Raw genomic sequence first — 22,621 nt, 5'->3', positions numbered from 1 at the left:
CCCACGTGACTGTCTAGAATGAAGAAGTCAGACAGCGAACAATTAGCACAGCAGCACAAAATTTAATTGATGTCTAGTTATCAAATTGATACTACAGACATTAGTACCACTCCAAAGTTGAACGATTTAAATGAGCAGTTTGCTATGTGTGTACTGCTTTACATTAGCTTGGCTGGGAAAACTGGTTCTGTGGGGGAAGGGGTGGGGGGGCATCACTTGATCTTAACTGAGATTTGACAAGTCTTTTTCAATTTCTGAATTCTTTAGTTTTATTCACATTTTATAATTAAGTGCTTGAAGTTCTGGATGAATTGCTAGTACTGTACTGCTGTCAGTGGATACATCCAGTGTCTAAGTGTCATTGTCTGGCATATTACAGTACGGTTGCCATGGAAACCTTTAATTTATACCTCTTACATCAATTTATTTTTCCTAACATGACGCAAACACTCATAATTGAGTCCACTTTGTTTTCTTGAACTGGTCCAGTTAGAGGCATTTAATTGACACTTACTTCTATTTTCTGACTTGACTTCTGTAATTTCTCCTAGCCACTGTTTTCCATCTAAAAGCACCCATATGTAAGGCTACAATTTTGGCACGGTAATTTTTTGTACATTTCACAGGCGAGGTGCGGCAAAAAAACAAGAATTCAGAAAGGTCACCAAATAATGTAGTTTTAGCTACATCAACATACACAAGAGCTTTTAAATAGTACACCAAAACCGATAATATAAAGACTATTGCTTTTGACTAGTATGATACTGTAGAGTACACAACTTGCAATACATACTTCAGACATAATGTCTGGTCGGATTCGAGGGTCTCCGACCCTGTGCGACAAGTCGGGTTTACATCTGCAATCTTGTGTCATGGGTCTTTTTTGGAAACTAGGTCCTGGAGGGCAGGTGTCCCTGTAGGTTTTTCTTCCAACTGCATCCTAAAGTACTTTATTGGACCTAATTAGAAGCTTAATTGGTCCAATTAATTCATTTAGGGTATGGGTAGAACAAAAAATCCATGACCTGAGTTGTGCACCACTGGCATACAGCCTTAACAGATCTTCAAACCTTTCATCTGTCATTCTAAAATATCTCTGTCATATACCCAGATCGCTCTAATTTTGGTTGAGGATGGATGTACCAAAGACGTCCCTTTTGATTTTTTTTAAACCACTTGTATAAGAGGTGCAGTCTCGGCACATCTACTTCAATGTCAATGTGTCCAATTTTGCGAATGCTGTCTGTATTTAAAGTATGAACAGCTGCGACCACTTTGCACAGTGAAAAGGGCTGCGACAAGATGCGTCCTTCGTACAGCAAATAGTGAACCAGGATTTAGAGTTTTCCATGATTCTGAAACCGCCTCTAAGTCAGTAAACGTCTGTTCTCCGAAGAATTTGTTCTTCTGTCTTTAATTTTTTTTTAGTATTTTGGCTGTCATCCATTTACATGCTCGTAGCCCTCTTAGATCCATTCCACTCATGGTAAAAATTAAACATTTTTCAAATATTCCTCTCTCCCACCTTCTCAGTTTCAAGCGATATATCGATCTTCTGCTATTCACTTTCATTCTAGCATCTATATTTTTTATCTGATGTGTAGGTTGTTGTCCCTTCTGCAACCTCTCCTTGGGGTTTTCACAAATCTGTTCTGTCTTTCGCACCTCATTATCAGCGCGCTAGACTCTCTCTCACTGTCCTAGCATAGCTATGCTTTTGACATATTGGACACCTTTACCCCAGAGCCTATAGCATGCTTTCAGTGTAGGTCAGCGGCAGGCATGATCAGTGTTGCTTATTCAGCAGGAAAATAGTTGGTTAGCAGATTTCTGTGGGATACAAGCCCCCAACCATCAACTCATGGGATAAATCCTGACAATAATTTTCTACATACTTATGTATTATATGTTCAAATTCATTCATCTGTGCATAACGTGCATATCTTACTACTGTAAGCAGGACCCTGATTGTCAGTGTTCCAGCTGCTATTCTATTCATTTAGTTCCATACATGTTGGCAGTATTTTCTGTCGATGAACATCTCAAACTGAGCAAAGCTATACAATGATAAATCTGTATCTTCTTCTGTAGAACTTGCAAGGGTCCTATCAGTGTCTGCAAAATCGGCAAACTTGTACAGACCCTCACCATTCATCACTGTACTACATTGTATGTTATAGACTGTCATTGCAACTTAAAGATGAGACTAGTTCACAGTACAACCTGTAGTGGTCTGACCCACTGTACCGTGAGTCTTATTTACATTCCTGACAATGGCTAGCAGCATGGTCCACTTAATTTCTCCATCTCACTCTCTTCTGTTGATTTATTTGCTACTCAACCAAAAATATCTCTATAGTAACAGTCTTGGGGTAACCTTAAAGTCCTATCCTTGGCCAGAACATTAGCTAAGGTATATGACAGAGACCTGGGAAATAACACATCTTTCTACTCTGCTTGATTTCAGCAGAAAACAACAAAGAAGCGAATATACAAAAGGTCACAGTGAAAGCCGAACCAATGGAAGTGGAATTCCCCGAGGACCTTCCTTCCTCTGCTCACATGCTCGGCTTCAGCACTTTACCAAGGCAGGAAAAAAACAAGCCGCTACCAAACCTACCTGAGGCCTTGGGGTGCCACCAGAAGCCTCTCTTCAGCCAGGATATATCTGTCAAGATGGCGTCCGAGCTCCTCTTCCAGTTGTCAGGTATGAGACCCCACTATTACAGTGGAAAGAAACCTGATAATTTTACTGTAAATCATGGGATGCTTCCAGTTTGACTGCCATTAAGAATCCTTAGGTGGCTACAAGGGCACACACACACACCGTTCATTTCAAAACAGGGCCAATTTGGGAGCTTCCAGCAATAGAATAGCCTGGACTCGAACCGGCGTGCCTTTACCAGATGCTCCACTCAGGAGCCCCTGCATATTTATTTTTAAAGCTTAATTTGGAAACCTATCTAGAGAGGCTGTCAAATGAAAGGCTTATATTTTGTTTAATTTAATAAGCATTTCAGTAAACATTTAGCAATCAGTTTTAATTAGATTGGGTGCATTCTTGTGTATGTGCTAGCTTTCAGCATGTGCATTTGCCATGGTGGATGCAAAAACTCTTGGCTCTTTGCCTATTTTTGGCCAGAAAAAGTCTGCCGTTGGTTTGGCTTCTATGGGTCTCTTCATACGAGTTAATAAGTATTGTTGACCTGGTCTGTCACTTACACTGAAGTCTGTCTGCCTTCTCAGACGAAAACTGTCGACTGTAGATAGTAATTCTATATAAATCATCTTTTATGAAAAGGAAAGCAACAAGGGCATGTTTTGCTGATAAGAACGAACCTTCTCCTTTTTTGAATATTTGTAACTTACTTTGTAACCTGGATGAGTTTGAACCTAAAGGAAATTGTGGAATTTAAAAGATAAATAAGAATTTATTTCTGTGTTATGTAATAGAGCTTTTCTTTTTCAGAAAAAGTGAGCAAAGCTCACAACCACAAAGCTAACAGTATCCTGAACAGTATGAACAGGTAAGCCACAAGAGGGAGCTCATTGGTTCTGCACGGAAAGTTTTCAAGGCATAAAACAGTCAGGGTTTTAATATTATAATTCTGGCTTCTGTTTTTCAGTTATTTCATTTTTCGGCTATTTTCGATTTTTATGTAAATGTTTTTGTTTTTGTTTTTTTTCCAGGGCTTTTGTTTTTTATATATTGTTTGAAATTATTGTTTTCGGTTACTTTCCAAAATTCTTGGGCTTTTTTTTCTGTTAAATATGTATTAACTGTATCTTCTTTCCTTTGCTGTGTTCAACAACAAAATCATTATGGTCACAGGCATATTCTTCTAGTGTTTTTGTGTGTTTTTGGTTTTTTGATGTGTGTTTTTTTTTTTGTTTGTTTTGTTTTTTAACATTTCGCCACAATTTACAATTCTGTTTTAAGTTCCACAAGCCTGTAAATACTCCCTTTGGCACTGTAATAGTTTTAAATCTCACATGAAAGAACAATCCTCCGCTCTAGTAATTATGATCTCGTTTTAAATCTTGTGTTACAGTCCTCCAATAGAAATGTGGGAATTTGCTGCCACTCAGTACTTGGTGGGTTTAAAGTATTCAGAAAGAATCAATGTGAGATACAAGTCAGGAAGGAGGGACATTGCCCAACTGTACTTTTTTTTGTAGGTTACTGTATTTTTTTGTGCCGGTGTTTTAGCGGTTTTTATTGGTTAAACACAAAATCAGAAGCCCTGATTTATAATCTGATCTGTTTTGAGCAAAGACTGAGGCTACAGTCTTATAGGCTGTTTGCAAGTCCTTTGAGAACAAAAAAAAAACAAACTGAAAGCTACTGTAGTGCTAAGATTGACAACAATCATACGAAATTCAGTTTATTTTTATATAATGTTGCCATATAATCCAAACACAACATGCTTTGAATCAAAAGAAGGTAATTGGTAGATATAAAACACACACCACAAAAACTAAAAAGATATTGCCTTAATTTTTAAATCAAGAAAACTTGAATACAATAGGCCTACTCCTAATTTGACTTGTCCAATGCGAATGTAGCCTAAAGTGTGTATCCTAGCAACGCGCTAATCTACCATACTGGCACTAAAAGAAGCACACTGTCACACTCAAGGTTTTAATGTTAACCGACAACAGGACACTTTAAAACTGGTTTCTAAATTGATGCATCGATACACCAATATGTAATCGAAGCTCAGGAAATTTAAGGACAGATGATCAATCGATGCATTGATTAATTGTTACAGTTACTGCAGCCGTCTGATTTTAAGTTTGTTTTATCACTGCTGCTATTATTATTGTTGTTATTATCATACAAAAAGCAACCTGGCATAAAAACCCTGTTTTCCTGTTTCTGGAGTCTCTTTATAGTTTTATATTTATTTACAATCCAGCATTGTCGTTATGTTGTTGGAACAAACTGCTAAATCACAATGGAGTCAATTTATTACTCACCTTACTGCATTTACAATGATCAGGTTTAATTTGTTGTGGTGTTGTTGTCTGCTAGAAAGTGTATTTTTGAGAAGTGAAAGCATGTTTAGCCCCCAGGTGGTGCAGCAGACTAGATGCACTTCAGTGATACTGGAACTCACTTTGACAGTAGAACCCAAGTTGCAAGTAACCCTCTTTTTATCCAATGAACCATCAGAAAGTGTTTACAAAATAAACTCCCCATTCACAAGTCCTTCAGTTTCAGGGTTTTGCTACATGATGCGGTTCCGTGACTCATTTCATATTCAGACGATGACGACACTCGTTCAATCCTGGCATGCACTCAAGTGTATCAAAATGATGCTGCAGGAAATGAATTACGGTATGCTAACAGGGACAAGACAAAGGAGTGCGATTAACATGGGTTAAAAAAATGAATCTCCCAAAAAAATGTGCGCATTAACTGTAGAAGTTAACTGCAATTTAATTGACAATTCATTAATTAGGTTTACAATTAGACATGCTTAAAATTCAAAGGTAGCGCATAGCTCACAGTCGCACTGAATATTTATTGACTGGTGGAATACAATTCAAAGTTTCTGCAGCATGTCCACTGTTTTGTCATGTCAAATATTTTCACAAAACAAACATTAACCTTTTAAACCACATTTGTAGGTGAAAAACGCTAGAATAAGCATTGCTACATTAAAAAATATGTAAACAAGTGAATTTTTTTTGTCCACTAAAATAAATGTCTTTACATAATCCCTGTAAGTAAGAAATTGGAGTGCCCAGTGTGGAAAAACAACACGAAATAAAACATTGACATAGCACGCACAGTAGCACTATAGCATTCAAATATTTAAAATATGCCTGAGATATAAGCACTTGCAGTGTGCGTGTGTGTGTGTGTGTGTGTGTGTGTATGTATATATATATAGTACTGTGCAAAAGTTTTAGGCAGGTGTGAAAAAATGCTGTAAAGTAAGAATGCTTTAAAAAATAGACATGTTAATAGTTTATATTTATCAATTAACAAAATGCAAAGTGAGTGAACAGAAGAAAAATCTACATCAAATCAATATTTGGTGTGACCACCCTTTGCCTTAAAAACAGCATCAATTCTTTTAGGTACACTTGCACACAGTTTTTGAAGGAACTTGGCAGGTAGGTTGGCCCAAAGTTCTTGGAGAACTAACCACAGTTCTTCTGTGGATTTAGGAAGCCTCAGTTGCTTCTCTTTCATCATGTAATCCCAGACAGACTCGATGATGTTGAGATCAGGGCTCTGTGGGTCATACCATCACTTCCAGGACTCCTTGTTCTTCTTTACGCTGAAGATAGTTCTTAATGACTTTCGCTGTATGTTTGGGGTCGTTGTCGTGCTGCAGAATAAATTTGGGGCCAATCAGATGCCTCCCTGATGGTATTGCATGATGGATAAGTATCTGCCTATACGTCGCAGCATTGAGGAGACCATTAATTCTGACCAAATGCCCAACTCCATTTGCAGAAATGCAGCCCCAAACTTGCAAGGAACCTCCATATGGCTTTTTGGCTGCAAGTCTTCCATGAAGGCCACTTCTGACCAGACTTCTCCGGACAGTAGATGGGTGTACCACGGTCCCACTGTTTTCTGCCAATTCTGAGCTGATGGCACTGCTGGACATCTTCCGATTGCGAAGAGAAGTAAGCATGATGTGTGTTTCATCTGCTGCAGTAAGTTTCCTTGGCCGACCACTGCGTCTACGGTCCTCAACATTGCCAGTTTCTTTGTGCTTCTTCAAAAGAGCTTGGACATCACATCTGGAAACCCCTGTCTGCCTTGAAATTTCTGCCTGGGAGAGACCTTGCTGATGCAGTATAACTACCTTGTGTCTTGTTGATGTGCTCAGTCTTGCCATGGTGTATGACTTTTGACAGTAAACTGTCTTCAGCAACCTCACCTTGTTAGCTGAGTTTGGCTGTTCCGACCCAGTTTTATTCCTCCTAAACAGCTGTTTCTGTTTCAGTTAATGATTGTGTTTCAACCTACTTATTGAATTGATGATCATTAGCACCTGTTTGGTATAATTGTTTAATCATACACCTGACTATATGCCTACAAAATCCCTGACTTTGTGCAAGTGTACCTAGAAGAATTGATGCTGTTTTGAAGGCAAAGGGTGGTCACACCAAATATTCATTTGATGTAGATTATTCTTCTGTTCACTCACTTTGCATTTTGTTAATTGATAAATAAACTATTAACATGTCTATTTTTGAAAGCATTCTTACTTTACAGCATTTTTTCACACCTGCCTAAAACTTTTGCACAGTACTGTATATATATATAGATTGTAGCTTAACAGGAAAGCATAATCAATCAGACTGCATCCATACCATCTGATCCGAAATCTCTGAACTCTTCATCTGAACCTTCGTCATTGATGATGCAAGCAATTGCCTGAATCATTAATGCAGAGTAACTACTTCTAACCAGTTATTTGTATATGGTTATCCTCTTTGCATTTGGAGCAGTCAAAACTCAATGTTACTGAGTTTAACTTTTATATGTCATGTGTTTTATTAGAAATTGTTATAAATTATTAAAATGCTTTAAATTTACTCTTGAAAGATTAAAAAAAAAAAAAGTGTAGGTTATATTAGAAATTCAGTTGGTCATCTGTCTCTCTTTTTTTTCGATTTTTAAAAAAAAAAATTTATCAGCCCTTACCTTGAAGACAACTTCAGACAATCACCCTTTAACTCCAGCTCCAAGGACCTGTTACCCAGCGAATCAGGCTCCTCTGGGAGGGGATCACTCCAAGGTATGAAATCACTGGCTTCAACCTCCCTCATTAAGTGGGTCTTTGTTACATCTGATCCTGTATCTGATTCCGAGAAAGAACCTTCATGGTAGCAGATACCTCATTATCACATTCTGAATGGTTAACTCATTCCAAAAGGATTCCTAAGCTGTACAGTTTAAAAAAAAAAAACATACTTCACATCTCCGATCAGTAACCGATAATACAAAAGGCAAATGGATGTTTCTTATCCTGGTATCCCAAGTTTCTGTAAAAATGATTACATTGTGTCATGAACTCTGCTAATCCTCACCCATCCACTTTGGCCTGTGCTGCTTCCCCAGCTGCTTCATAAATATGAATAAATGAAGTCTAATTGAACAGTCTGGGTGCTTTAGTGGATAGTAATGTAAAAGTATTTCTGAGAAGACAACCCTTGGTGTTCCAGGTACGCCTTGCCCTTCTCAATGGAATACATTTGTTATGAAGTATTGTACTGTCAATGTTTATCTTCAAGAGTCCAATTATGCCTCTGTGGGTGGTCACTGCTTTTGCCATCTTGCACCAGCGGTTTTCCAAAAGCCATTTGTGGTGCAAAATCCCCTTGAGGGCTTTAATCTCTCAGGTCTTTGAACTGTAATTTATAAAACTTGATTGGCATGGTGGACCATGGAGAATGAGGTTAAATAATATTGCTCTGCTTGTTTTGGAACTCATGTGTTTTTGTGTTATTTTTCTTATTTATTTATTTTCTTCTTGTCTTGTTTTTGTAACTTTCATTAAACGCTTTGAGGTGCTGGAGTTTGAAAGACACTATATAAATTGAAGTCGTCGTTGTTGTTGGCAGGGCACTGGTTTTCAGTTAAGAAATTTTAAAAAATGTAGCAATTTCATTTTAAACAAGCCTTGTATTGATGGTGTGCTATAGGTGTCAAGTAAATATACAGAATGTCGTAAAAAGCCAAGCACTCACCAGGTATCTGCTGTTAAGCTTATATATTTATTATTATTATGGAAAAAAAACAATGACTTCGTCAATTACTGCACTGACGAAGGCCAGTGGCCGCAACGCATCTGCATGAATTCGCTTCATTGTTTTTTCAGAATGATATACAATACAATAATACGTATAGAAGCTTAACAGCAGATACCAGGTGAGTGCTTGGCTTTTTACGACATTCTGTAATTTAAACAGGCCAGATAATGACCCACAGAAAAAAGCAGGAGCACTTTGAGAACAATGGAAAGCTGTTCAAGATTGTAACACTTTCGCTTCAGGTGCAATAACAGCACTGTGTCGTGTGGTGGGGTTTTGTGTTCCAGACTCTGAGAGGCCGAGCCTGGAATCAGGGAACGAAATACCCCAGTGGAAGATGAACGAGCAGCTGTTTCCCTGCAGTATCTGTGGGAAGGTGTTCGGGAGACAGCAGACACTGTCTCGACACCTCTCCCTACATACTGGTAAGCACGGCATTGAAGTAAATACCATCACAGAAGCTACCTCTTCCAGGGCAGTTCACAAGGTTTGTCTATGACTAAGTGGGGATTCAAATGTTATTTGGAGGGTAGGTGGCTTCTGTTTTTTGACTTTTGCCTTTTTTTATTGTTATGTTTACAACCATTCTGAATGATTTCTTTGTTCTGTTGCTGCAACATTAAATTTAATCCATTCCACTTTCTCTTTATCGGAATCCCCCTGGTATTATCTGTGCATGTTGGATCCTAGTTGCCTTTCGACGCCTATTAACCACATATTAATGACTTATGGATTCGTGATGTTCTGTAAAGGTGCCAGCAACTTTGATTCTGCCAGCATGAATAATGCCAAGTGGATTCGGATTCAGAGAAAAATATAAAAATTCAATATTGGAGATTACAAACATGTGCAAAAATAAATAAAATTACGCATGAAACAAATTGCCCTTTTAATATGAGCATTTATTTGTTCTGCAACTGTACTGTACAGCTATGGCAGTACAGTTTTGCATCACCCTAGAATTATCTAATTAAACCTACTGAATAATGTTATGTTAACATTAGGGATGTCACGGTATTGCATTTTGACGGTATGAGAACATCGTCATACCATGGTATAATGTCATTTTTTTAAAATCCATTTTTAAAATGGCTATTTAAAGAAATACACCGTGTTCAAGTAATATTTTTATTAATTAAGTTTAACTTTAACACTTTTAACATTACGCTCTCTCTTTTTAAAACAGCTATGTTAAGCTGTTTATTTCAGTGCTCTTACTGCGGTTGCATTTTTCCTATAAAACTTATTGTTTAAGAGTATAATAAGAGTGTATACCTGAGCTTCTCTATTCCTGGACGGTTGATACTCTTGTGGGTGAGTTAAGAGGTTGGATGTGTTCCACCTCTAGCTGTTGCCTGATTCCTGCATGCTCTGCAAACCGGTTTTCCATCCTCAACTACAAAGCCCTCTTTATTATTTTCACACCCAAAATATCCACAGTTGGATGATTTTATCAGTTTTGTAGCGAGAAAGAGGTCACTTTCGTTACTTGTACGAGTTTGTTTACTTTCCAACATTTTAGTTTTGCTTATTTAGTTTCAACACAACTGTTTCCTGTGTGAAACACTTTGACCGTCAGCGGCGCTGGTTTTTATTTTTATTTAATTTTTGTTGTTTGGAGTTCAAAACTGACAAGCAACAATTGGGATCTGGTAGAGACAGAAACACATGAACTACTTTGGCATACCATGGAAAACTGTGAACACAGTAACCATGGTATAGGAAAATGGTTGCGGTTTCAAAACCGTGAAACAGGTGTACTGTGACATCCCTAGTTAACATATTAAATTACATGAAAACACTTTTTCTGAAAAGACATCTTGACACGTGAAGTAATCAAAAGGTAACAAGTGGTAACGTGTAGATTTAAGCATGGTTTTACAAAGATTTTGTAACTTCAAACCAAGCCATGGGGAAGAGCCATACCTCCTCGGAAACACACTCAGCCATCACTGCACCTCATAAGGAAGGATAGCCAACAGAGGTTATGCAAGCAAAAGCACAGTATTTGGGATCATCCAGCCGTCCAAGTTTGAGAGGTAGAAAGGCCAGTTGTGTCCACTTGCTGTGAAAATACGTTGGAGTGAAGGTGTCCGCGCGCGCTCTGAGGAGTCTCTTGAGGAATGGTCTCATGTCGGGGAGGTCTGCCAAGAAGCCCCTTCTGAGCAAGAAAAACATCAGAGATTGTCTGGACTTTTGTCACACAAACAAATACTGGGCCAAAGATGACTGGACCAAAGTAATTTTCTCTCACGAGTCCCCCTTCAGCTGTTTTGGAAACCGAGGTGGACCAAGAGTTCGAAGACACAAAGGAGAAAGGCACAAGCCAGAGTGTACCATTCCAATGACGAAGCATCTGGAAACTGCCCGTATCGGGGGATGCTAAAGGCACAGGATCCCGACACGTTTTACCCAAAGGGACAGCTATGAACAAGGACTGGTACCTGAAAGCACTTCAAGACCACCTCCTCCCTATGGGTCAGAACCATTTTCCCAACAGTGATTTCTACTTTTATCGAAGGAGCCCCTCGATCGAGCCAAACAAGTGTAGAAATGGTTAGACAAGACAACAGTATCACACCACTTCAATTCTGGCCTGGAAACTCGCCGTATCTCAATCCTAGTGAGAATATTTGAGGACTGTTAGGATAAGAAATCAGGAAAAATCAACCATGCAACCGAAACGAACTGGAATCAAGTGTAAAGGCTGTAGGGCTGCTACGATTAAATCGAAAATCGATTTTTCGATCGATTCCATTCCTCATTATATACTGTACATCGATATAAATACTGGGTAATCAATTCAATAATTACATTTTTATAATGCGCATAGTTAGTAACATTAAGTTTTTCAGCGAAAATGCCCCAAACGCCCTGCCTTACAGTATTTCTGCCACAGATAAGCTGTGAGCGTGCTCTTCTTTTCCTGCTCGTGTTAACTAGCATTTGATTTGCTGGTCCTATCCTACCAGCGAATCAGTTTTGAAAATGCTTTGAAAGTACGCCCCTTTGTGTATTTGATGTAAACAAACAAAAAGCGCCTCACTTTGAATCTAGAGCAGGATGACAGGCTTGTATTCCTGGCAAACAGCCTGTAAATAAATTGTGCACGTTGAAGAAAATCCTTATTTTAAACAGGGGTTTCCGCGTTGTGTGTTTCACAGATAGTGAAGGTTAGGTGGTACAGTATTAACAAATCGCAATGGGTGATGCTGCAGCTGTCACTGAATTAAAAAAATATGTTTTTCACAAACTCATGTCTAGTTTCATATAGACTACATTCCAAAGTACTGCAATCTGTTTGGAATAAATATTTTAGTAACACCCCTGTAGTGTGTTAAACTTGCTTTGGGCCTGTGTAAATGTTTTTTTTTTCTTCTGATGCTAGTAAGGTGTAATTACCCCTCATATTCAATTGTTGTGCACAAGCTTGTACATGTAACAGCAATGATATTAAAATAATCACATCATGAGGAGGGGAATGGAGCGAAAATGTATGTAGGCAGTATAATTATCGCTATTTGGTTGAACAATTCGATTTTGTGTGCCCAATTAATCGATTGCTATTTGGAGGCTTAGCTGACAGCCCTAAAAGGCTGCATGGAGGAATCTAAAGGATAACTTGACTCTTCAGCGCCTCATTGAGTCCATGACAGAGGATTAAGGTCTTAAAACACAATGGAATGCGCTGCAAATACGAAGTCCTACCATTCTGGCTTCCGGTAGACTTTTGCGATATCATTTTGTAGTTTCTTAAATAAAAGTCCTAAATTATGTTCATGTACTTAAAAAAAAAAAAAAAAAAAAAAAAAGTCTCAATCCTAAAATTCTTGAGTGATGCAAAACTTTTGGCCATAACTTTACACTGTAAAACAGAAAACACAAACATTTCTTCTATCTGACAGCAAGGTTTGACTGCTAATTCTAATTATAGAAGAGAGAAAGTACAAGTGTCACTTGTGCCCCTATGCTGCCAAGTGCCGTGCCAACCTCAACCAGCACCTGACAGTCCACTCCGTGAAGCTGGTGAGCACCGACACTGAGGAAATCGTGAGCGCAGTGACCACGGAGAGCAACGACCGCAAGAACTACCCCTATTATTACTGGTAATGCTGTCCCAGTAATGGGTTGGGCATAAATACTTGATAATAGAAATAGTTACTGTTATCCAGGGATGGGAATAAGACTCCTATTGCATAGCAGTTTCATCCATTCCAGGTCTTACTATGAGCTTGATTAACCCCAGTGTAATGGTAACAAGCTCAGGTGTGTCTTTATCATAGTAAAACCAGGAATGGGTCAAAGAGCTATTTAATGGGAGTCTTTTTTTCAACCTTGATTCTTGACTGTGATGCCAAATACAAACCTGAGCCCCAGTAAATGCCTCTTTTTTCATTGAAGTAGCCCTCTACCAGTGCTTTGTATTGTTGGTGGCAGTTGTTTCTTACTTAATATCTGTATTGGATTCAAATGAAAAGTGCAGAACCTTTGTTAAAATGTTGTTTTGTCTGTTGTCTCTTCTCTGCGCCCTGCAGCTGCCACGTGTGTGGGTTTGAGACCGAGCTGAATGCCCAGTTTGTCAGCCACATGTCTCTTCACGTTGATAAGGAGCAGTGGATGTTCTCAATCTGCTGCGGCACGTGTGACTTCATCTGCAGCGAGGAAGGGGAGATGAAGGTGCATGTAAATACAGTCCATGCAGGTAGTGTGTTCATGCCTCTTTCTTCTTTCGACTGCTGTTTCATAGACGTACTTCATTTTTTCTTGTTACTTTTTTTGTTCTTTTTTCTCATCTTTTTATAACTCTTCAAACAGAAAGTCTCTTTAGTCGGAAGATGCCCATTGTTTTGTACAGTATTTTGAAGACATATACACAGGGATTCAAATACCTCTAAGTGTTCTGCAGGTCTGGAAGTGGACTAAAATTAAAAAATGCTGAGGTATTATAGATAATGAGCACAAATGCGACAGTAAATGAGCAGTACTCATGACATCGCACTTGGGACTAAGGCAAGGTTTACAAAGCTGTACATTATTGAGCGGAGTTTGAAACTTTATATTAAACTACCATCAGAAAAAAATTAACGCTGTTTGTTTATTGTCATTAATATTATACTTTACACCCAAACTTGTATAAGAAGGGCAGGTTATTATGTACGTATAAATACTGTAAGCCCTTTGATGTCCATGACTTACAGCACAGTGATGCTGAAAATGTCTTCACTTAGTCTGGACCTTTGAGAATATTATGCTATTATGTATTTAAAGCTTTGTTTGTCACATATGGATAGACTGAAGATCTCATTTCCATGGGAGTCCTGGGGAATAAAGTGCTTTATAAAAACAACCACATACAAATTTTACTTACTTTTCTTGATTGATTGCATTGTACCAGCTGCAAGTCACACTAGTACATGATCTCAACCATGCATAGCCACATAAAACAGAGATACATTCATACATCAAAATATAGGGGAATAACTTAAAAGATGAAACATTGCAATATAGCTTTAAAAAAAAAAAAAAAAAAAAAACACATCTGAAAATAATAAGCATACTCACTAAAAAAAAAAAAAAAAAATGCACCCATGCCAATGTATAGCCCTCATTCCACATGGCAGCATCACGCAATCTGGAGTTGAACTTGAACTGCAAACTCAAACTAAAAAGGTGGTCTTAGCATTTGCTGCTGTTAGTCATATTTGAGAACATTAGTGCAATAAATAAAGAAAAATAGATTTTAAATATGACAGGGCTATTGTTTCTGCTTTAATAAATATTAGGTTTAATCGTGAAATATTTATTTTTAGACCGTGAAGTGCCATGAAATAAGCAATTTTTTACAGTATAAAAAAAATGCCCCAAATAAGGTGTGCCGAAAACTGGTTGTAAGCATCAAAGAGGAAAGAGAGTGTAACAGGGAGAAAAAAACACTTCTACAGGCATCAGAAAGTTAGTGGAGCGAGAGACATTATGGGAGACTTTTGTAGTTTTAATCACAATTGTGATTCCTCACCCCCAGGAATATGAATTTTTTGTATGCTCCAAGCCTGTTACAAAGTCCAATTGTAGCGTATATCACATTGCATCTTCTGGCAATAAAAATAAAATAAGCTATATCAATTATTCAACCAATAGCAAATATATTTCCAACACAAAAGAATGAGATGTTCAAAAAAGATGGAAATTGAACTATAGAGTAAAATCCGACACCCATCACTTTGACCTGTGATCTAAGATGGCCACGATATCAGGGTCATGTGACTTTTGCTTTCAGCATGATATTGGCTTAATACTCGGAACACATTTGTTTGTTTCAATGGTCAAGTTCGATCATGTGACTTTTTTTTTTTTTTTTTGCAAAGCTGTTGCTGTCTTAAATTTCAAAGCCTCATATCTCAGAAACCATTTCAGGTAGTGATTTATTCTAAATGGTGTTGATAGCCATGACTTTAATCTATGACCTAAACCAATGGTGCACAACTCGGTCCTGGAGGGCCAGTGTCCCTGCAGGTTTTTATTCCAACTGCAACCTAAAGTACTTTATTGGACATAATTAGAAGCTTAATTGGTCCAGTTAACTAATTTAGGGTATGGTTAGAACAAAAACAAGGCGGGACACTGGCCCTCCATGGCATGAGTTGTGCACCACTGACCTCATGTGTCTGCCATTATTAGCTCAGGTGACTTCTTAAGTTTCTTTTGTACAGAGACAGGACACTTGGAATTATTGTCTTGATGTTTGGTACACAGTATAGCTGTATACAACTGTTGCTCAGTAAAGACCACTTCAATACCAAATTGCATTTAGCTCTGACCATACTAATGGTGCAGACCGCAGTCTTATAGTTATTTATAGTTGGTGCCCTGAGATAGTGTCCTTACATGCAGAATTCTGTGATTCTCTCAATAACATTTTGTTACAGGTGGTGTCCAGTAGAAATGTGCTTTCACATTTCCATTTACATCAGTTTTACAAACCATTTAATCTGATTTAGATGACATTGTTATCAGGGATGCTTCATTTTTATTTTTAAACTCACATTTCTAGTTTATATAGTACTGTAACCAATTTTAATAACCAAGTAACTGTATTCCTAATGGAAATTAAAAAAAGGAATGCTGAAAGGCAACAGTTTAATTAATTTTTTAATTCTATTTTGCAGACATTTGAATTATTGAATTATAACCTTGTAAAATTTTCCATAATAAAATCATAACTGAGTAGTGTTAAATCATGGTGCAGCATAGGTAAGCATTGTAAAGAATAGAGAGGTATGGTAAAGCATACTAATAAACCAGAATAAACTATAGTAAATGCATAGTATAACCAGGAGAAAATCATGGTAAAACTGTGGTAAACTTTTACAAGGTCAGCCCCTGGGTGACACTGATACAGGGACATGTGTTCACTTTTCTCTAGGCCTTTATCTCCAGAACAATAGCTGTGGTAAAACAAGGTAACAGGGATGTTTAGGGGTCTACTTGACGGACACCTGACTGAAGGGTACAATTTAGGAAACACTTCCAAAGTTGATTAGGCTGTGCTTTCAGTCCACGTGCTGTGAAAATATACTTTTTGGTTGGGGGTTGGGTTCTGTTGGGAGTAAATTTGTCTTCTGGAGTGCTGAATTCAGTCTGAGTCTGACAATATCTGAATTTAGGTCACAACTCAAAAAGCCCTCTGAGTGAGACAAAGAGCACATCCTCCTCACTGTCAGCACTTAGCGATTCCTTCAATGGCTCAGAGAGCAGTGACATCGCCCACGGCAACGAGGAGCTCAAGAGCTTTCTGGTCCTGCCCATGGAAACTAGCACCCAATCAGGTTCAGGGAGCCACTCTGGATCGGGCGCAGAGGAAAAGTCTGAAAAAGGTACCTATACATTTTACAGAAGTTATGAACATACATGAGTACTTTTCCATATGAGAATGTTGCTGTATTATCAATGAACAGACGATGTTTACTTTGTACTTTGCTGCAATAAGAATACTTCATGGGGGAGAGGGGAAATCATAAGAAATAAAAATAATTAATTCTAATGGGAGAGGGTACTAGAGGAAATGAATTTGAAAACATCAGTTGCTACTATGAACCCATTGCCTTCCAGGTTTCGAATGCATCTTCTGTAACTTTGTCTGCAAGACGAAGATGATGTACGAGCGGCACTTGCAGATCCACCTGATCACGCGGATGTTCGAGTGTGACGTCTGCCACAAGTTCATGAAGACTCCAGAGCAGCTGCTGGAGCACCAGAAATGCCATACCGTTCCGACTGGAGGGCTCAAGTAAGGAAAGCAAGTACAACAGAGGTTCATTATTGATTTGTCCTGTGCTGAAGCTTCACTCCGCATGATTAGAAATGTAGTTTCATTGTGACAGCCTATTGTCAGCCCTTGAAGTCAATCCAGACATTCTTTAAACATACAGGCTAACGTCACTCTAACGAACCCCCCTGGGACCTGGAGAAGTGTTTGTTATATCAGTGTGTTCTCTATAATGGGGTTTGGCATGTTTCTGTGTCAGAATAATGACAAAACGGCAAATTTGAATTGAACATCAGTATATAGTACTGAGAGGATAACACACTTGACACTAGAGAAAGTTCCGTGTCAGTCAGTACTGAGATCATTCTATCTGGGTCGATCCTGTACGTGATCATTCTAATAGGGCTAATGTGCATTGAAAAAATCGATTCTTCCTGTTGGTATTGTTAAAAACGGGGGTTCTTTATAAGAAGAGTTTGTTTTAGTGAAGTTATAAATCATAAATGTATACTTATGTGAAAGTTTTCATATAGAAGAGCAAAAACACATTTCAGCATGTTTAAATAACATAAGGCAATATTTAGTCTTTTTAATTTTTTTTTTTTTTTTTTTCTGGTTTTTTTTATTTTTATAGATAAGGTTTGGTAATCTTAACCTTTCTCATCTGTTTCCGAGGCGGCTTTATTCAGTCTCAAACCATGGTTGTTGTTATTAATGTAGTCTTGAATAGAGTTCTTACTGCGCCTTAAAAAACGAAGTCCAAACAAACGAAACCAGGTGCATAGATCCCCAATTACATACAGTAGCAGAAGTCAAAAAGGATCCGCACACTGTGATCAGGAGAGTGGCGACAAGGAAACCACTGCATCATCAAAGCAAGCGAAAAAAACATTATTTTATTAGACCAAAGAACAAGCAAATAAAGCGATCAGTGCAAGTGCAAACGTTTTGGTCGTTTGACCATCTTCAGTGCTGTGCTAAACAAGTTAGGAACACCTGGGTATTGAAAGAGTCAGGTGTTCAATTAAAAACAGATGAACAGGTTTACAGACCAATTAATACATTAGAACATATAGACATTAAAGAACATATAATATATACTATATTATATAATTACATTGACAGGAAAATATAATATGTAATATAATGATAGGGATCATAAAAAATGTAGCATATTGATAAACTAATGAATTTAAACAGTCATCCAGATTATAGTAATTCATATACATTTGGAATAAAATTGACACAATTAAATAGCATTTATGTTCGTATTAGAGATAATTAAATAAAGATGATGTATTTATTCTAAAGATAACAAGATAACCCTAATTCGTCATTAATTTCTTCAGGGTGTACTGTTTTGAGATAGAAAATCCATTTAGCTTCACATTGAAGTAATTTTTTGGTTTAGATTACCCCCTATGACGTTGTATACCACAGAATTTAAAATCCAATGTGGAGTGCTTTTTCTCCGCAAAATGTATAGCCAAAGGCGAATGTATGTCCTTTCTACAAATTGCACTTTTGTGTTCATTGATGCAAACTCTTAGTTGTCTTTTGGTTTTGCCGACATTGTAAATTGCAAGGGCAAGAATTGTTTAAATAAACAACAAAATCAGATGTACAAGTAATGACTTGGGAATCGTATATTCTTTGTTAGTAACATGACTTGTGAAGGTTTTGATTTTAATGGCGTTCTCACGAGCTGCGCATTTTCGACATGGAAAGAATCCATTAGTTATTGTACCCCAGTTAAACTTTTTAGCTGTATCTTTAAATGAGTCTAACTAAAATATCACACATATTTCTACCTCTATAATGTGTAAAGAAGGGCATATAGTGAAATATTTTACCTCCAATAGTGTCAGTTGATAGAATGTGCCAATGTTTTCTCTGTGTGTTGAAAAGGTCGTGCAACAAATGGAAGAGAATTCTTTATTCTTCTTCACATAAGGATTTGTATCGACGTTGTGAACTTTAAAGAGAGCATTATCTAACCATTTTCTTGGGTAATTCCTAGGTAAGAATTGGTCATACATTTTACCAGCTTCAATGTCAAAATCCTCAGCTTTAAAGCAAATACATTTAAGTTGCAAAATTTGACTGTAGAGGGGAGTCCCCTTTTTAATGGCACAAAATGAAAACTAGAGGCATGTAGAATACTATTTTTATCAGTTGGTTTGGTATAGAGGGTGGTATACAAGGATCCCACATCCAGACATACAGTAATATCGAGAAAGCTAACCTTGTTTGTCATATTCCAAACTAAAATTGATAGACAAAATCAAACCATTCAAATAAGCAGCAAAACTTTTAAGTTCTATTTCTGTGCCAGACCATAACAAAAAAAAATGTCATCAATATATCGTTTCCACATACTGATGTTCTCTATGAAAGGATTATGTCCAAATATATTATGTTCAAGGAATCCCATAAAGAGATTGCATAATCGGGTGCAAATGAAGCTCTCATTACTGTACCCTGAATTTGTAAATAAAAATCTCTCTCAAAAAGAAAGGAGTTTTTAGTGAGGATCATATGTGCCATCTCAAGTTAAAAATACAATAGGTGTCTGGAAGTCTTTTCTGTTATCAAGATCAAATTTAAGAGCATTGAGGCCATCAAAATGTGGAATAGACTACAACATAAAGTGTAGCAAGAATTATATTTTCATTAGGTAATCTAACATTTGATAATTGACTTATAAAGTCACCTGTGTCCCTAAGATATGAAGGCAATTCAATAACCAAGGGTCACAGAAAGGAATAAATGTAATTAGAGAGGGGTTCAATAAGAGAACCAATACCAGAGACAATAGGGCGGCCTGGTGGATTGTCCAATGATTTATATACCTTATATATATATATATATATATATATAATATATATATATATATATATATATATATATATATATATATATATATATATATATATCTTATATAGGGTAATCATCATCTCACAGGCTTTATAGGGTAATCACATGTTAAATACTTGTGAACACCTTCTGAAATATATCCCAATTCATGTGCTGATTGTAAAAAACGATCATTTTCCAATTTAAAGACAGTAGTGGGATCACCGACCAATTTCTTATAAAAGTTAGTATCGGATAATTGCCGTTTTACTTCTGTCAACATCTCTTTGAAATGGCTGCATTATTAACTTGTGAGCAAAATGTACTCTGTGTTTTAAAAGATGTATATGTTCTGGGGATAATTGTATCGATATGGTCCACTGTGTCTGTTACAGAAATATTTTAATTTCAATGAACGAAAAACCTTAAGTTGTTCTTTAAGTTTGAATGGATTAGTCAACGTGGTTGGAACATATGAGAGTCCTTTGTTCAAAAGGGATTGCTGGGAATCAGTAAGACCACTTAAATTGAAAATCAAGTTGTTTTTCTCATTCTGTTCTGATATCTCCGGTTGTATTGTTCTCTTTGTGTGTCCCGCGCCTCTTTTTCCACACAGTTGTTGTTAAACCTCTGTTTTGTTATTGAAGTCTCGAAGCACAGCTCTTAAAAAGCACATATTATTGAGTGAGACCAGATAAACCCCAGGCAGTGCATTGGCCCATGGAGTAGACACATGCAGAGCTTCAGCAAGGATCCCAGAGAGACCTCCAGCCAGGTAGTTTAGCACTAGGCTCCAGCTCACTGCACATCGACTCAACAAAAGTAGATTGGTCATAATCTCCTACCTTTTTTTTTTTTTTTTTTTTATAGTATTGTTTCTGTTTCTTCCCCATCATTTTAAGCTAGGCAAGGTTGTGGTTGTGTCATCTGCCAGTGAAAAACCTTGAACAAACCTTGTGAGGTAAAACTTAAAAGAGACTAAATAGGTACTTCATACTTAGTAGTGTGTTTATAGATACTATATTGCCAATGTGTCCTTTAAACATAAACTATACACTTATTATGAAGTCACACAAGCCCAATAGGACATCTTTGGATTCAGTTGTATTTATTTAACTGAGCTTAACTGAAACATCTTCTGTTTGACGTTCTTAGTGTCTTATAAGTTTAGCCTTATCTTCAAATAATGGATGTGGATAAAAGAAAATGTGGATTCATCATTTTGGCTGTCCTAGATAATGGAAATATTCCATAAATAAATAAATGATGAAATGGGTCAGCTTCTCATGTTACTGACCTGCTTTTCTTGATTTTGCTTCAGGTGCCCCTTCTGCATCTACTCCACAAACCGTCCCTCGGCCCTGGAGTGTCACCTGAAGTCACACTACAAGATGGAGTACAAGTGCCGCATCTGCCAGGCGGTCAAGTCCAACCAGCTGGAGCTGGAGATGCACATCCGCGAGCACCGGCTGGGCAACCACTACAAGTGCGAGCAGTGTGGCTACCTGTCCAAGACGGCCAACAAACTGATCGAGCATGTGCGCGTGCACACGGGGGAGCGGCCCTTCCACTGCGACCAGTGCAGCTACAGCTGCAAGCGCAAGGACAACCTCAACCTGCACAAGAAGCTGAAGCACACTCCCCGCCAGAGCTTCAGCTGCGCAGAGTGCGCCTTCACCACCACGCACCCCTTTGTGTTCAGCCGCCACGTCAAGAAGCACCAGAATGGGGAGTGCCTGGACGAGGAGCACCACCCCCATCCGCGGAAGGGCAAAGAAGCCTTCCTGACCAGCAGCAGCAACAGCAGTGGGAGCAGCAGCCCTCTCTTGACCATGTCCGCCTCCCATGCGCTCCAGTCCGTGGCTCTGTCCGTGACGGGCAAGCAGCAGCAGGCGGCAGAGCCGGTTCTGCGTTACTTTTCAACAAACGGGACCTCCTTTTCTTCCCATTACGAGAAGTACAGGAATTGTGACCTGGCCCACCTCATTCCCCTCACCACCCTCTTCCCACCTAGCCAGTTCGGTGACAGCACCAGGGGGAGCAACACATTCCACCATTCATCTTCCTACTCCAGACTGCGGCCCGAGTCCTCCTGCCCCTTCCCCTCTCCAGAATCGCCCAAACACTCCTTCCTTGCTTACCTGGGGCTCGCTGAGAGGGCAAAGACGGTCTAAGCTTGCCTCCCTGATACCCAACCCTTACTCTCTTGACAGTACCGCTGCAATAGGAGCTTTTCAACCAAGTTAACGGGACTTGCTGGATATAATGGTAGTCGAGCTAGAAAAAGTAAGGCTGTATTTGCGCTTATTGCATTTATGTCATGGCTGCTTTTTTTTCCTGGTTATAATCGTTTTAGTTGACTTCTCTTAAATAGGAATCCACTGCACTACCCAAAAATCACTGGGAGGGGAAGAGAATGAGGAGGGGATAGAAGTCTAGACATGTTTGAACGGTTTCTGATATTCTCTTCACTGTTCCAAACAGTTATTCTTGGATGTCTGGAATTTTTTTTCATCTGCCAATATGATGAATTAGACCCAAAACCCAAAAGTAGTTCCTAACAGTTCTAAGACTAAACTTTTATATTAAGCTATATAAAAATATGTATACTGTGTGTGTCTATAGAGAGAGAGAGAGAGAGAGAGAGAGAGATATGCAGTCAGCAGTCGGTTATCTGTTACCCAGATACACGTTAGTCACGTTTTACCGCCCTTG

At 38.2% G+C, this 22,621-nt stretch overlaps 1 protein-coding gene across 4 annotated transcripts in view; it reads left to right on the top strand.

Annotated features, from left to right (window-relative positions):
* Positions 1-22,566, top strand: part of LOC121321223 (zinc finger protein 827-like) — a 51,162-nt gene extending 28,596 nt beyond the window's left edge. For 2 of the 4 annotated variants that reach the window (XM_041260148.1, XM_041260132.1), the window contains exons 6-14: positions 2,471-2,707; positions 3,470-3,527; positions 7,669-7,769; positions 9,072-9,209; positions 12,719-12,890; positions 13,320-13,486; positions 16,449-16,658; positions 16,894-17,071; positions 21,228-22,566. In XM_041260148.1, coding sequence (XP_041116082.1) covers positions 2,471-2,707; positions 3,470-3,527; positions 7,669-7,769; positions 9,072-9,209; positions 12,719-12,890; positions 13,320-13,486; positions 16,449-16,658; positions 16,894-17,071; positions 21,228-22,080 — 2,114 coding nt within the window. In that variant the 3' untranslated portion in view covers positions 22,081-22,566. Of the gene's footprint in view, positions 1-2,467; positions 2,708-3,469; positions 3,528-7,668; positions 7,770-9,071; positions 9,210-12,718; positions 12,891-13,319; positions 13,487-16,448; positions 16,659-16,893; positions 17,072-21,227 lie in introns of all 4 variants that reach the window. The other 2 variants (XM_041260140.1, XM_041260125.1) reach the window with 1 other exon arrangement.
* Positions 22,567-22,621: the final 55 nt, after the last annotated feature.

Source organism: Polyodon spathula, chromosome 1 (genome assembly GCF_017654505.1).
Source record: "Polyodon spathula isolate WHYD16114869_AA chromosome 1, ASM1765450v1, whole genome shotgun sequence".
Lineage (NCBI taxonomy): Eukaryota > Metazoa > Chordata > Actinopteri > Acipenseriformes > Polyodontidae > Polyodon > Polyodon spathula.
The sequence above is the reverse complement of the archived record's forward strand: the minus strand, read 5'-3'. Positions and strand labels throughout refer to the sequence as shown.